The 13,629-nt window shown below is 40.4% G+C and overlaps 2 protein-coding genes across 5 annotated transcripts in view; both read right to left on the bottom strand.

The window, feature by feature from the left end:
* atp9b (ATPase phospholipid transporting 9B) overlaps nt 1-1,473 on the bottom strand; it is a 61,643-nt gene extending 60,170 nt beyond the window's left edge. For 2 of the 4 annotated variants that reach the window (XM_034235999.1, XM_034236000.1), the window contains exon 1: nt 1,340-1,473. In XM_034235999.1, coding sequence (XP_034091890.1) covers nt 1,340-1,419 — 80 coding nt within the window. In that variant the 5' untranslated portion in view covers nt 1,420-1,473. Of the gene's footprint in view, nt 1-835; nt 883-1,285 lie in introns of those variants that run through there. The other 2 variants (XM_034236002.1, XM_034236001.1) reach the window with 2 other exon arrangements.
* A 991-nt stretch (nt 1,474-2,464) lies between these two features.
* sall3b (spalt-like transcription factor 3b) lies at nt 2,465-12,511 on the bottom strand. Its single transcript, XM_034235960.1, has 4 exons — nt 11,758-12,511; nt 4,935-7,883; nt 4,482-4,825; nt 2,465-3,303 (listed from the first exon to the last, which is right to left on the bottom strand). The coding sequence occupies exons 1-4, from the start codon at nt 11,834-11,836 to the stop codon at nt 2,911-2,913; spliced, it is 3,765 nt and encodes a 1,254-aa protein (XP_034091851.1). The 5' UTR covers nt 11,837-12,511; the 3' UTR covers nt 2,465-2,910.
* Between the last annotated feature and the right edge of the window lie 1,118 nt (nt 12,512-13,629).

Raw genomic sequence — 13,629 nt, 5'->3', positions numbered from 1 at the left:
CATCACTGTTTTGTTTACAAACTGTTGGGACCTTCCAACAGGAAACACTAACATCTAAAGTGTTTGTATGATCTATAACTCCCACAACTGATTGCAAAACTCTAACTCTAATGGAAGCGTGGGGTGGGTTTGGAAAGGTTTTATGACTCTCCAGTGACGCACAAGCATTGTAGTAAACCATTTTCAAATACTCTTATTGGTTTTTAAAGCTCTTAATGGTCCTGGTCCTAGATATTATCAGATTTGGGTTTTACCTATATTACCCTCAGGTCATCTGGTTCTGGCCTCTTTTAATCATACCAAAAGTTAAAACAAAGACCCATAGTGAGGTGTCTTTGTAGTATTATTATTATTATTATTATTAGATTATTATTTGACTCATTTTTATTATTCTTATACCGGATTATACCTGGGAAGGAGGAGATAGTGTTGTTCTTATATGTTGTTAAATGTCTATGTGTTTGGTTTGTGAAGCACTTTGAGTTACCTTTGTGTCTTCATAAATAAAGTTAGATTAGATTTGAACATTTACTTCCCGTTACAATAAAAAAAAAGCTTAGATAATGTGGCTTTACCAGCTTCAGGACCCGCTGCTCTGTATCTGTTTCTGATCCAGCAGAAGCCACAACAATTCCCCAAATAACTCCACATGAATGTAATTACTGAGAGCAAGAGAAGGGAATACAGAAAGGCTGACATTCTTTAAATGCGAGATAAGAGAAAACATCAAAACAAATGGTGCTACATACACTACTGATGGGCTACCATTACTCATATCAATATACAATGTAAACACTACTACTACTAAACAACATACCATCTAGTCTAAAAGTACCTGATAATGCGACTAGTTTCCTTCATTTCCATATCTGAATCTAAGGGCTTGTCCTCTCTGAAAAATTAACAAGCGGGTGAATGTATGCAATGTATGTATCCAGTATGCAACACATTATTATAACATGTGACGAACTTAACACACAGAAGCTATCATGTGACTTTAAATGAAATGCCAGCAGGGTACTAAGCAGTGCAGTGGTAAAGGGATATATGTCACTAACTAAGAGGTTATAGAGTTTGTGGTATTGGGCTAATAAAGGTATACTAAAATTAGAAGGGTTTGTAATTGTATGGAAACTGGTGTTAGCTCACGAAACAGCTGTCAAAGAAGATAATGCGAGAAGCTGTCAGAAGCAGAGCTAGCACACAAGCTAACAGCTACAACCAGAACACAAACATACACCAGGGAGCTACTGAGGCACAAAACATTTAAACATTTGGTACAAACCGCTGTGTCTTAAGTAGGCAACAGAAGAAAATATGTCAGCTGGCTCCTCCATACCTTGAAAGTCTGGCTGAGTTGTAATACGGGATCCTCCTCGAGTTCTTCCGTAACGGATTTAACGGGATGCTGTCAGCCATCTTGGCTGGGCAGTACACATCCTGACGTCACGTAAACGTTTAGGAGTTATGCTGCGTTCAATTACTATTCAGACATATCGTACATAATAATATATAATGGAGAAGTGCGTTTTAGGTTAGAGAACACAAAGGGTTTCCTTATTGTTTCCAGTTATTCCATTGACGTAGCACAACATAACACTAACCATTGATAACTCAAATAAACAAATAAGTGTTCTTCTAAAAGTTGTTCTAGTTGAATGGAACAATGCGGAGTATCCAAATTTCGAGAGTCAACGAATGCATCTTTTATTTTCCATTGAAAACTAATTTAGAGCCATGATGAGCAGATAACCAGCTGATGAAGACTATGAGATACGGTTGAAAGCTCCGCAAAGGCGAATAATAAATGAACATTTGCTTTTTGACTGTTTATTTGCATAGGCCTTTAGCTACAGTAAACCTAATTTGTTCTTTTTGGTTTATTTTTTCACTTAAATCCCAGATGATATTCTCGATAATCTAAAAAAAACAAAAACATTTAAATGTGTCCCAGATCAATTATTAAGTAGACAGTGTTTATATCATACGTCTGGAGACGAGATGAAAAGGAAAAACACAACATTTGTTCAAAACTTATTTATGCTTAAAACGGATTGCACCAAAAAATAAATTAGCTTATTAAATTGTGATTATTATTATTATTATTATGTATAATTATAATCATCTATTGTGTTCATAGAGTGTAGCTTGAGAAGAGTTCAGTTATGTTGTAGGCCTGCGACACAGAACAGAAAAGATTAACAAGATGCAGAAACCACATTTAAACAAATAGATTTTGTTTTATAAGTTACGTCTGCTTGATCCTGTTTGTTTGTGGGAAATAAATACTTATAGCTTACATAATGCATAAAGAAAAAGTAATCAAGCTTAATGAAATCAAATGAAATAAAATGAAAGATCTTAGTTGAAGTGTTTACAACAAAAACTGAGCATGTATTGTTCTAATGTGTAAAATAACATTAGGAAAGTGTTTAGCAGAGTGAGGCAGTGAATTGAACATACAGACTGTTTGTTCTAGTTTTTATTTGGGTCCAACTGTTGTTTAAGAATAACAATTTCTCACCATAATATTGACAACTCTTAATTGTGGGTATTCATGAGCATGTATTGTGCTTTGCACCAGCTAGCAGCATTGGGCAGCTGTCCGGAGGAGATAACAGACTCTTTGCATTATTGATTTGAACATACAGTATGTTCCCCTTATTCAGCACCCTAGGAATTCTCAGGTACAAGATAAACAACTTTTTAATGTATTGGAACCAAAACAAACATTCACAAATGACGGCAAAGTAAAATAGCAAAATGTGAATACCCAACTATTCTTTGTCAATTGATAAAAAGTTCTTTTTTAAGTCTATATATAATACATACGAACAAACAAGAGGTTTTACAAATATTTGAATGTTCATAATAGATTGCATAAGTATTAAGTCTCCATTCATTGTTTTTTCAATTGATTCCAATTTCTTTGCTGTCATCAATCAGCATAGAAAAATGCCTATTATTCCCCAGGTCCATGCCTGTCTTGGTTAGAGTGTTTATTGGACTTCCTGCGGCGCTCACTCTGTCCATGCCTGCAGTCAGAGGGTGCAGCTGAGAGATGCCTCTGTTCTGAATCACTGAGATCTCGTTGTTCTTCGTGGCCAGGCTGTTGGCGATCGCTGTAGCGTATCGGTTCCAAAATCCAGGATCTACGTTCATGGCTCGAGCTGCCAGGTCTTTCTGAAACATCTCTCCAAACTTTGCGGCATCTCCGCTCAGCAGGGCCATGGGGTTTTCCACTGACAGACGCCGGCCTCTCCTGGCTGGTGCATTGTTCCACATGTGAGTTCCCATATGAACCTGAAAATGACAGGAAATTAGATTTGATGTATGCTTTTATTTCTCAAAAAAACATGGGTTGTCGCAGTAAATATCCAGCCCCCTACACCTTAACAGCTGCAGCTTTATTATCTATTACACTATAATACTCATTCTATATATAATAGCCTTTTTTAAATAAAATGTGAAAAGGTTTCAGATATCTGTTTTAATTGATTAAATCTGTGTTTACCAAATCTGACGGAAGTGTAGTTCCACTAGAGTGGGTTTTTGAAAGTTGATTCATGCTTAGTCACCCAACAGAAAATTGATCAGCAAGAAAGTAAGACTTCATACAAAGAATCACTAGGTATTTGCTGGTACAAACTTGTGGAAGGTTAAGATTTGATGCTATTCTTTGGAGAAATTATTTTAGGTTTTGACCTTAGACTTAACAAAACATTTGTAATGCATATTCAAAATGTTGGGACATTTTATGACAACAATGTATTACTAATTCATGGAGAAATGTATCTGCAACTTAATCAATGAGGAAATAATTGTAAATGCCAGCCCTTTACTGATTTTTCTTTCGAAAGTGACTTGACTCAAATTGTTATAAACATGCTTTTTGGCTTATGGGGGAAAACATACCTTGAAACAATATCATAGGAGACATGTTGCACCTAATTATAGTCAGGGCATTCATAATTCCTACAGAATTTCATGTGGCTTTTTTATTTTGAATTTAAGAAAATGTTTTGTCTTTTTCTTACATTAGTTGAAATGGACGCATATGCCTGTGCGAATAAATATGTTGTAATTAAATAAGAATGTATGCACTTTTATAAAAGGGGGAATGATCTGTGTTCAAACAGGGAGTTAAATCGTAATTGAACAGTAACAGTGATTTAAATTTACAAACTGGCTTACTTTTTCTTTTTCTTTTGAACACACATGGGTCAATGATTAGTTTCTATAAAATAACAGGGAGGTTATGTTGTTGCCATGTATGCTGCCTTACATACAACAAAAGACCCACTTGCTGTGTAATTACAAAAATGTAATTTTTAAAATTGATTGACCAGTCACTTGTTTTTTTTCTGTTGTTGTTGAGAACCATTCATCTTATATTTCACAAAAGGCAGATAATTACCTCTAAATATACCAACAGAGCTATCAGCTTGACAGCACAACAGAGAAAAACCTCCTTTATCTACCTTCAGATTGCCTTTCGTGGTGAACGCTCTGCCGCAGGAGGAGCAGACAAAGGGTTTCTCTCCGGTGTGTGTGCGCTCGTGGATCTGCAGGGCGCTGGCAGAAGAGAAGTTCTTCCCACAGGCGTTGCAGTTGTGCTGCTTCGGAGTTCGACGGGGAGGCGCGGGGCCGAGCAGGGAGGTCATTCCTGGGCTGCCGACTGAAGCGTAAGCTGGGGGGATGTGGACGCTAAACGGTGGGAGCTGCCTTTCAGACAAATTGTTCGGTTGACTATGACCATTCATCTCGGTTTTTATCAGCCCTGACGATGTGCTGGTAACCAGGGTGGGAATACTTTGACCTGCAGCTGAAATCAAAGTGCAAAGGGGATCAATCATTGAATCATCTTCAAAAGAAAAACACATATTTATCTTTAGTAGGCTATGAACATTTGCATTTCAACATTGCAAGATTACCTCTTTCTCGGCTCAGTTGGAAGGACATACTATAAGGAGTCTCCTCTTTCACACACAGCTTGCTGGCCGGTATTCCTCGCAGTTCTTGGACCACTGCAGCTGCTGATGCCGAGGTAGGAGAATCAGGTTGCTCTCTCTTTACTGAGGCTGCCAAAGACTCGTGGGATTCTGGCCTATTGTTGTTCACTGCAGGTGATTTGATCGTCATGCCTTCTGAGTTGCTTTGAATCGGAGCTCCCGATACACGACGCGAACAGGAAGATTCTGAAACATTTGGGCTGTTAAGTCTGCAGTTCTCCACGCCTTTCTCTGCCAAAGATCTTTTAAAATTAAGTTGGCTAATGTCATTAAAACCATTTGTTAGAGATTGTATACCAAAGGAGTGGTTTAGGCTTAAAGTAGAGTCAATCATCCTCATTTGGTTCTCCAGAGCGGCTAAACTTGAAACAATGTTGGACTTAGGCGGTGAATAACAGTCATATATCAAGGGTTTCGATGGATTTACAACTTCCTCCATACTCTCTACTTCCTCGTCTTCTTCCTCATTATCATCCTCCATTGACATATAATCAAGGAGGTCATTGTCATTGCTGCTGAGACTATCACAATTCCTCTCGTTGAAGGACATATCCATCTCCTGCAGCCCCTCTATGAGCGTGGAGTCTGGAATCTGTCCGACCATGTGCATGCGGATGTGCTGCTGAAGGACAACAGCGTTGGTGAACTTCTTCTGGCAGATGGGACACGAGTGTTGCACCTGGACGGGAGGGTTTTCTCTGTGAACGCCAATGTGAGTCTTCAGGTTGCCTTTGGTGGTGAAAGCCCTGCCACACACTTTACATTTGAAGGGCCTCTCCCCGGTGTGGATGCGGTAGTGCATCTTGAGCGCACTTTGACAGCTGAGGACGCGGTGACAGAGGACACACTGGTTGGGATCTGTTATCTTCTTGTCGATGTTCTCCACCAGCTGCTGAAGCTTTGAGGTTTCAGACGTGTGCATAGAGTCCAGGAAATCCCCGCTTGGGTATTTCATTACGTCCGAGTTGTACGATAGAGGTGGGGACTCGGAGAGGGGGGATGCTGAGGTGATGGGTTCAGGCGTGGTGGCCACAGATGGGATCGTAGTGCTGGGTGCTTCTGTTATAGGGTTGCCTCTCAATATCAGGGAGCAGTTCTGGGGCAGGTGTATCCCTTCTGTTTTTAGTATATTGGACACTTCTGTCTCACGCTTCAACTCTGAAACAGGAGAGAAATGAGCCTCACTGCCTCTGTGGTTAGGTGACAAAGATACACATTCACCAAGAGCTGTCTGGAAGGGAGATTTAACAGATGGTGTTACACTTACAGGGTCATTCGAGCCTCTGATACAGGTAATAGCGGAGGGAAGCGGAAGACCCATAGTGGCTGGCAGAGTTGCTACAACAGGTTTGTTCTCCAGCCATGAGGACACAGGCTTTTCCGGGGGGAAGGACATTCCGTAGGGAATCCCAGAATTCGTTGGCACATTGTCTAGATATTCTGGCACAGGGTAGGGGTTCATCTGAACATGAGGGTACTTATCTTTATGCCTCTGGAAGTGCACCTTTAAGTTCCCTTTCGTGGAGAAGCGATTGCCACAGATGTTGCATTTGAAGGGCCGCTCTCCTGTATGGGAGCGCAGGTGGATCTGCAGAGCGCTGTCGCTGCCAAACACTTTGGCACAGAACCTGCATTTATGCTTGAAGAAAGGCTCCTCTGGGTTGGGCTTGGTTTCGTACAAGGGCCCGTTAGGCGGTTTCCCCTTCCCGTGCTTCATGAGGGCTGCGAGAGGGTCAAGTGTATTAGCTGTGGCGGCGATGCTAGCCAAGGGATTGGGGAAAATGACACTGCTAGGGGGGCTCTGAGGTAGAAATGGTAGGCCGGAGGGGGAACTGAGGAGGCTGCTCTGTCCCAGGGGGAGCGGGCTGGAGGAGCTCAGCATCTGAGAGCAGCTAATGCCGCTGCTGTGTGAGCCCATGTAAGGAAGCAGCAATGTGGAGATGTTGCTGCTGCAGCTGGTGACAGATGGGGTGGAAGTTTCTGAAGACGTTGAGGTACATTTCACATTTCTGAAGGTGGACTGCCCATATAGAGTTTGTGAGGGGAGACTGTGTGACTTCTCAAGCACAGAAGACAAAGAAACAGCAGCCTTTCCGTTGAAGGTTGAGGGCATGGTTCCTGATAGAGGCAGGATGGGAGGAGCTATGGTGCCTTGAGAAGGGAAAGGGATAGGGGCCAGAGACAGGGATCTGGAGACTGGCTTTAACGCCGCCTGTGTTGGTTGTCTGTTCATGATGGCTACCTGGCTGCAGATCTGCTCAATAAGCTGCAGCTGGTGGACCTGTTGTTGTTGAAGGGCCAGCAGGTGCTCCAGGATCACAGGGATGGCCCCTGAAGCCTTCCCTCCAGTCCCCATGCTGCTGAGCTCCTGGGAGAACTGAGCCACAGCCACCCTGGTGCTGTGGAGGATCTCCAGCGTCACGTTTGTACTCTGCATGCCATAACTGTCAACAGCTGACATCTTGGGGGTCTCAGCGGAATCTGGAGGCTGAGGGCTGGAGGTTTGTTTGTCGTGCAAGTGATGCTCAAGCTCCATGGCTTCATCTCGCTCCAAACCTTCCTCGAAATTGTCCAGGCTATCGTTGTCGTTCACCAGCGTCCCCCCCAGGCCACAGCTGGGTTCTGCTGCAGACGAGTCACTAGACGCAACGCTAGGAACCGGAGAGGGTCCAACAGGAGATTCATCAGGAACTGGCATCCTGTCATTGTCCTTCACTATCAGCACCAAGGGATCCTCAGTGCAGACTTTCTGATGTTCACTCAGTTCAGTCCTGGAGAAGAACTCAGCACAGCATCGTTCACAGATGTGTGTTTCCTGTCTGCTGTGGCAACCTCCATTGGTGTTCTCTCTGTACAGGCCCTCCACCATGCCTGAAACATGAAAAAAACTGATTAAGAACGCATAATGGCTCACTTATCGTCCTGATATTTCACCAGAGGGACACATTTTCCTTTATCAAGCTGTAATTATTTCCTACATACAGAGCAGTGAGTCCATCTTTCTTAACTTGTGTTGTGGACAAGCATTGTTCAAAAACCACTGAACCAAAGATCTGTGTCCAAAACTAACAATTCATGTTGATTTTAACATGGGTTTTTATGTAGAAGAAAACCATTTAATGTAGAAGAAAAAATTATTCACCCAAAACAAATGTATAACATTGTCATACAGTGTGGGAAATTAAATGGGAAACCACATTTTAATAGCAAATATTAGACACTTTCTTTCTCTTTTTATGTCTCAAATTAGATGATATGTAATACAAAGTTTTCCTATGTATATATATATTTACAGCAGCATTTGTTCGTGATACCACTTTGGATCTTAGAATTCTACAAGGCCCATAATAAACATCTCTTTAAAGTGTTGACAAAGGTTTTAAACTGGCACCCCCTGTTTGCAGATGTTAATAATCTTCCTCAAAAATCAATGAAGTTCAATGAAGTTATCTGACCTCTCCATTGTGCATTCAGACAGATAATGAAATCTCATACACTATATTGATTTTCCTCTGCATTCATACATTTAAGTATTGTCTCATCTGCACATCAAATGTGCACTTTCTACTATTGTTCAAAACCTACAATGTGTTAATAGTTGTTAAACTGGATTAAAAACCTAAAACGTGGTTAAATTGGGTGATGTCAGCTGACAATTGAATGTAAATGTAATTTGTGCAAAACATCATAGATTTTAGATTTTCAAGGCAATTTGAAACATAAGTTAAACATATATTCTTAATGAGCATGGTCAGGCCCGGAAAAACTTGAGTGTATTCTTATTCCCAGAAAAACACATTTGGGATTCTTCATCAAAACACAAGGCAATCAAAACGTGTATAATCTCACAGCTTTAACAGCATGTTGTTTCTATAACAGAAAAAAAGATCCGAATGATATGTGCACATTTTTCGATTTTTAAAGGATTTAATTTATTATAATGTCAGTTTGAAAGGGATCTTTTGACATCACAGTTTCCTCCCCTCCTCCGTCAGGAGCTCATAAGTGACGTAGTTTGAGAAAAGATTTTACAATCACTGTTGCATCTGTTCAGGCTTTGCCCCATTAGGGAACAGACAGCATTACCAGATGGAACATTTGGGGAAATCAATAGTAAATGATTTGTACATACACTCCGGCTTCCCTACACAAATTTAAGAATCACAATTAAAAAGCACCAAAGAAAATAGATGGGCAATATGTTATTTCATTGAACTTTTTAGCAATAATTTGAATTGCAATGGGAAAATAAAAACAAATGTAATTTAAAAACAACAAGATTAAACCAAATCATGAATAATGAAATGTAGTGAGTGTGTGTTCTGGGTGTGTGTGGCCGACATATGCTGCACGTAAACGCAGTAAACGTGGACAATTGAACGTGCCTGTCTTTGTGTTAAATTGACCATGAATGTGTGTGTGTGTGTGTGTGTGTGTGTGTGTGTGTGTGTGTGTGTGTGTGTGTGTGAGCTACCAGACTATACATGCACGCAGTTTGTGTGAATGTGTGTGTTACTATGCACATAGTTTGTGTGTATGCGTGTGTGTTATCACTCTCACCACCTGAGAGAATGAGTATCAGTGTGTTCAAGCTATAACCCCGAATGGGACATCTGTTGTATTCACAGTTATAGCAGAACACTCAACAGATCCTCAAGCAAACACACTGATACATGTCTGTATTAACCAGGAATATGTTTTTAATTAAATGACAGGCTTCTAACTGTGTCACATCTGTGTCATAAAAATTGATTTAAAAAAAAGAAAATTGGTGTAAAAAAGAAGAGTTGAGAGGGTTAAACATATTTGGAAGTGAAGAGGTACATAATCAGAGTGACTGGCTCTCCATGTGGGTGGTCTGAAGATCACCAAGGCGATTCAGCAAACACAGGAGCGAAAACACTTTCCCTGTGGATTTTGGGAATTGTTTCTCTTCCAGGAAAAACAAAGAAAAGATCAGTTTTGATTTAGATTCCAAATATAATAACACTGATCGACATGTCTTTTTTAAATGTCACCGATCGCTCAATCCATTATGTTAGGAGCAGAAAACAGATTTATGAGTGTTTCTCGCTGTGTGGTTTGGCCAGGGAAAAGGGTCTGCAGCAGCAAAGCAAACAGAGTGGGGCCAGCGCAGAGCCTCTTGCCTCTGAGTGACCCGCGGCTGCAGAGGTCACCACTTCACATGTACTAATTGTATTATGATGCAGACGTGGAGCACTTGCCCCTCGCAGGGTGAGGCTGACAAAGGTTAAATCAGCAGGCTTAAAGCCCCTCTCCGAGTGACCGAGACCCCCCGCCTGGCTGCAGGGCTGTGGGGGGGCCTCGAACACACTCGACACCTTCTCACACACACCAATAATAATTAATAAATCACTGACTGACATGAGACAAGAACTGAGGGGAGGATGATTTGAATTAATGCGCAGGCCTTTTGCTTTTCAGATGTATGACTTAAATGTTGAATAAAGTTGACAGGGATATAAATAAATACTTGAATCAATTGAATCATATTAGATTATATTAATTCAGATTCATTTATGAATTGTCAGCTACAGCCAAGCATGTTGCAAACCAATTTTGTCATTGCACAATAGTTAGAGAGCGAAGGCCAAATACATTTTTTAATTGTCATATTTTTTGGGTTTTTTGGATAACCTCTTGTCCAATACATTAAAGGTTTATGTATGTTATAATATCAGTGCTGATACGTACAAATAACATCCAGCTTTCCTACAGATATGATCAAATCACATTTTTTATTTTAATATGAAATCATTAAAAATGGTTAGTGTTCCACACCATGGGCTGGCAATAGGATGAAGTGGTATCTCATTACAAAGTGTAGGGCTGATCATTTTAAAACTAGATTGTTTATATATATGATATAATGGATGTTGAGATTCATTCAATATTGTGAATTTTCTAGGTAATTTGTGGTGAAAATATTGATATTTTTTAAAGTAAGAATATCAGTTAAACCCAGGGGTCCTGCATGCATGTAAAATACACTTTTATTATCATAAAAGTAATATCATTAAGGCCACAATTTCATTTTAGTTTATTTTCTAATGACGTATAAGATTACTGTTTCTCATTGCAGTTGTAATAGTTGTCAAGAAGGCCTCGAACCCAAATCAAAATAACCTACACATTTAAAACGTATTTCAGCTTTAGTTATATTAATGCATATTGTTGGTGAATTAGGCCTTTCCCACATATCCCCTAAAACGGTTAAAGTTACATTAAATAACATGTGAAAATAGTTGAATTCATGAGAGGTTTGATCGTTTTGGAGCCTACCGTTTTCAGAATAACGTTACTTTGATGACTTTACTGTGTCCAAATATCCAATAAATAAATACATGTACCGTTTTTGGTTAAAACACCAAAAAACAATTTAACTATCAAACATTTAATTCCATTCTTGTAACAGATTCATAGACTGTTTAGACATTTATTTTTTAATCAAGCACACTTCAGAAATTCAAAGTGTGAAAACTAATTTATGCTCAAATTGTAAAAAATAAAATAAAACTGTGAACCAATTTAAACCACTCAATTTAGTTTGCAAAATAGAGTTCGTCCAACATTTTAGATAGTAAAATGGTCTGAGCCACAATCATTCTTAATCTTAAACCTTTTCTTTGCAATAAAAGTCTTTAAATTAAGCTCTACTCATAGTTGTTGTTTTTATCCCATCAGCTGCAGTAAACACAGTAAAAGTGGTTTTAAACACACGTACCGGTATGGCAGAGCGGTGCGCTCCTCGCCACTCCCTCCGCCTGGAGCTGCTGCGGCTTGGCTTGCTTGCGGCGGGACATGTTGAGCTCTCTCTGCGCCTCTCTGCCTCCTCACCCCGGCTCATCTACGAGCAGCGAGTGGGACCCTTCAGCCGGAGCGGGGAGCTGGAATAAACGAAGTGTTCCTGCTGCTGCTGATGCCCGTGTGCAGATTGCGCATGTCAGTGTGATGGTGATGGAGGAAGGATAGCGCTTTTACGACTCCTGCTGCCCTTCGGCGGGTGATTGGCTCCAGTCCAGCCAACTCACGCAAGATATGGAAATGAGGGATGGGGTTAAATAATAATTAGTTCACTTCCTGTCCGGTGATGCTTTTACGCACAACTCTCCGAGGAACTCCAACATGGGTTAGTCCGACGTGTGAGTGGCTCGTGCGCTGTGTAGCAGACCTGGGTTTAACTTTGTGGTCAAATGCTGCATCCTGGTGTCCGTTTGGGATTAAGAGTGCCTTTCTTTGGGAGCTTTTTGACGAGTTTGCGTCAAAAGAGCCACTCCAGTTTGAGTTGACTTCTCTGATGGATGGATGTCGCCTCAAGAGCAGTTATCCTTCCACAGGAGGAGAGGCTGTGTCCAAAAACTGCGTAAAGTCCAGAAGAAAATCCTTTAAAAAAAGTAGTTGCGCAAACAATGTGAAATAAAGTCACATTTTGCGGAAACACCTCGCTCAGATCGCAGACAGGTCCGGTCTCCAGCCGGTGTGTTTCGGAAGTGAGGCTCCCTGGTTTGTCCGAGGCACCGGCGCTCCTTGGTGCCTCCGCCTCCGGTCCATCATTAGAAGCCCCTCAGCCGCATGCGATAGGCTGCTGCCAGGATACCGCAGGAGCTGCTGGAGCCCGTGCTTCATTTGTTACGACCTCCCACAATTTGGCGCCATAAAAGAGCGAAAAATGTCTCCAAGTTGGAAAATAAGTCTTCCTTCAGAGGTGGAAAAAGTACTTAGGTGTTGTACTTAAGTAAAAGTTGAAGTAGGCCTACCAGAGTGTAGGAATACTGTGTTGCAAGTAAAAGTCCTTCAATCAAAATGTTACTCCAGAACAAATGTATTGGCATCATAACATACTTAAACTACCATTGTGCAGATTGGTCCATTTCAGAATATATATATTGTGTTAGATTTAAGGGTAGATTATATTTCACATCATCAATCCAAATCTGTAAATAGCCTAACTACAAAATAAATGTAGTGGTAAAGTACAAGTACCTAAAAATTGTACTTGACTAAATATACTTAGTTACTTACAGTTACTCAGCAGTGATGGAAGAAGTATTCAGACGTTTACTTGAGTAAAAGTACCGATACTGAATGCAACTGATTATTTAATGTTTAATGTTGTTTTATAAGCAATAATTTAAGCTTTGTTTGTTCCAGGTTTAATATGTGCAATACGTTCATTTCAATACGTTCTGCACTGAACATTGAACCAGTCCGGCCCTCCACTAGTACCCATTTTTTTTATTTTGGCCCACTGTGTATTTGAGTTTGACACCCTATAGACAAACACAGGTCTGATTGACTTTTTGTAAAATATTGAAATCATTTGACTCTTTTATGACTTAAAGAGTGAGCCCACTTACATTTTTAAAGAGAAATGGAAATACTCAAGTTAAGTACAAGTACCTCAAAATTTTACTTAAGGACAGTACTTTAGTAAATGTACTTAGTTATTTCCCACCTCTGATTATCAGAGATGTGAGGAGGGTAAACCAATATCAGTTTGGAAATAAAATAAAAAATAGACCCTCTAGTCTTCAATTGTTGAAGGTTTGGTGGTTGGTTTACATTTGATTAGCACATAGTGAAGTAGCTAAAGATC

This window comes from Gymnodraco acuticeps, unplaced genomic scaffold (genome assembly GCF_902827175.1).
Source record: "Gymnodraco acuticeps unplaced genomic scaffold, fGymAcu1.1, whole genome shotgun sequence".
NCBI classification, from domain to species: Eukaryota; Metazoa; Chordata; class Actinopteri; order Perciformes; family Bathydraconidae; genus Gymnodraco; species Gymnodraco acuticeps.
This window is presented reverse-complemented; position numbering and strand designations above follow the sequence as displayed.

Excerpts from the sequence above, each read along its gene's own strand:
- sall3b (XM_034235960.1), bottom strand. The coding sequence starts at position 11,836 with ATGTCCCGCCGCAAGCAAGCCAAGCCGCAGCAGCTCCAGGCGGAGGGA. Across the intron at positions 7,884-11,757 it reads CGCACCGCTCTGCCATACCG|GCATGGTGGAGGGCCTGTAC; the intron begins GTACGTGTGTTT and ends TTCATGTTTCAG. Across the intron at positions 4,826-4,934 it reads CCAACTGAGCCGAGAAAGAG|CTGCAGGTCAAAGTATTCCC; the intron begins GTAATCTTGCAA and ends CTTTGATTTCAG.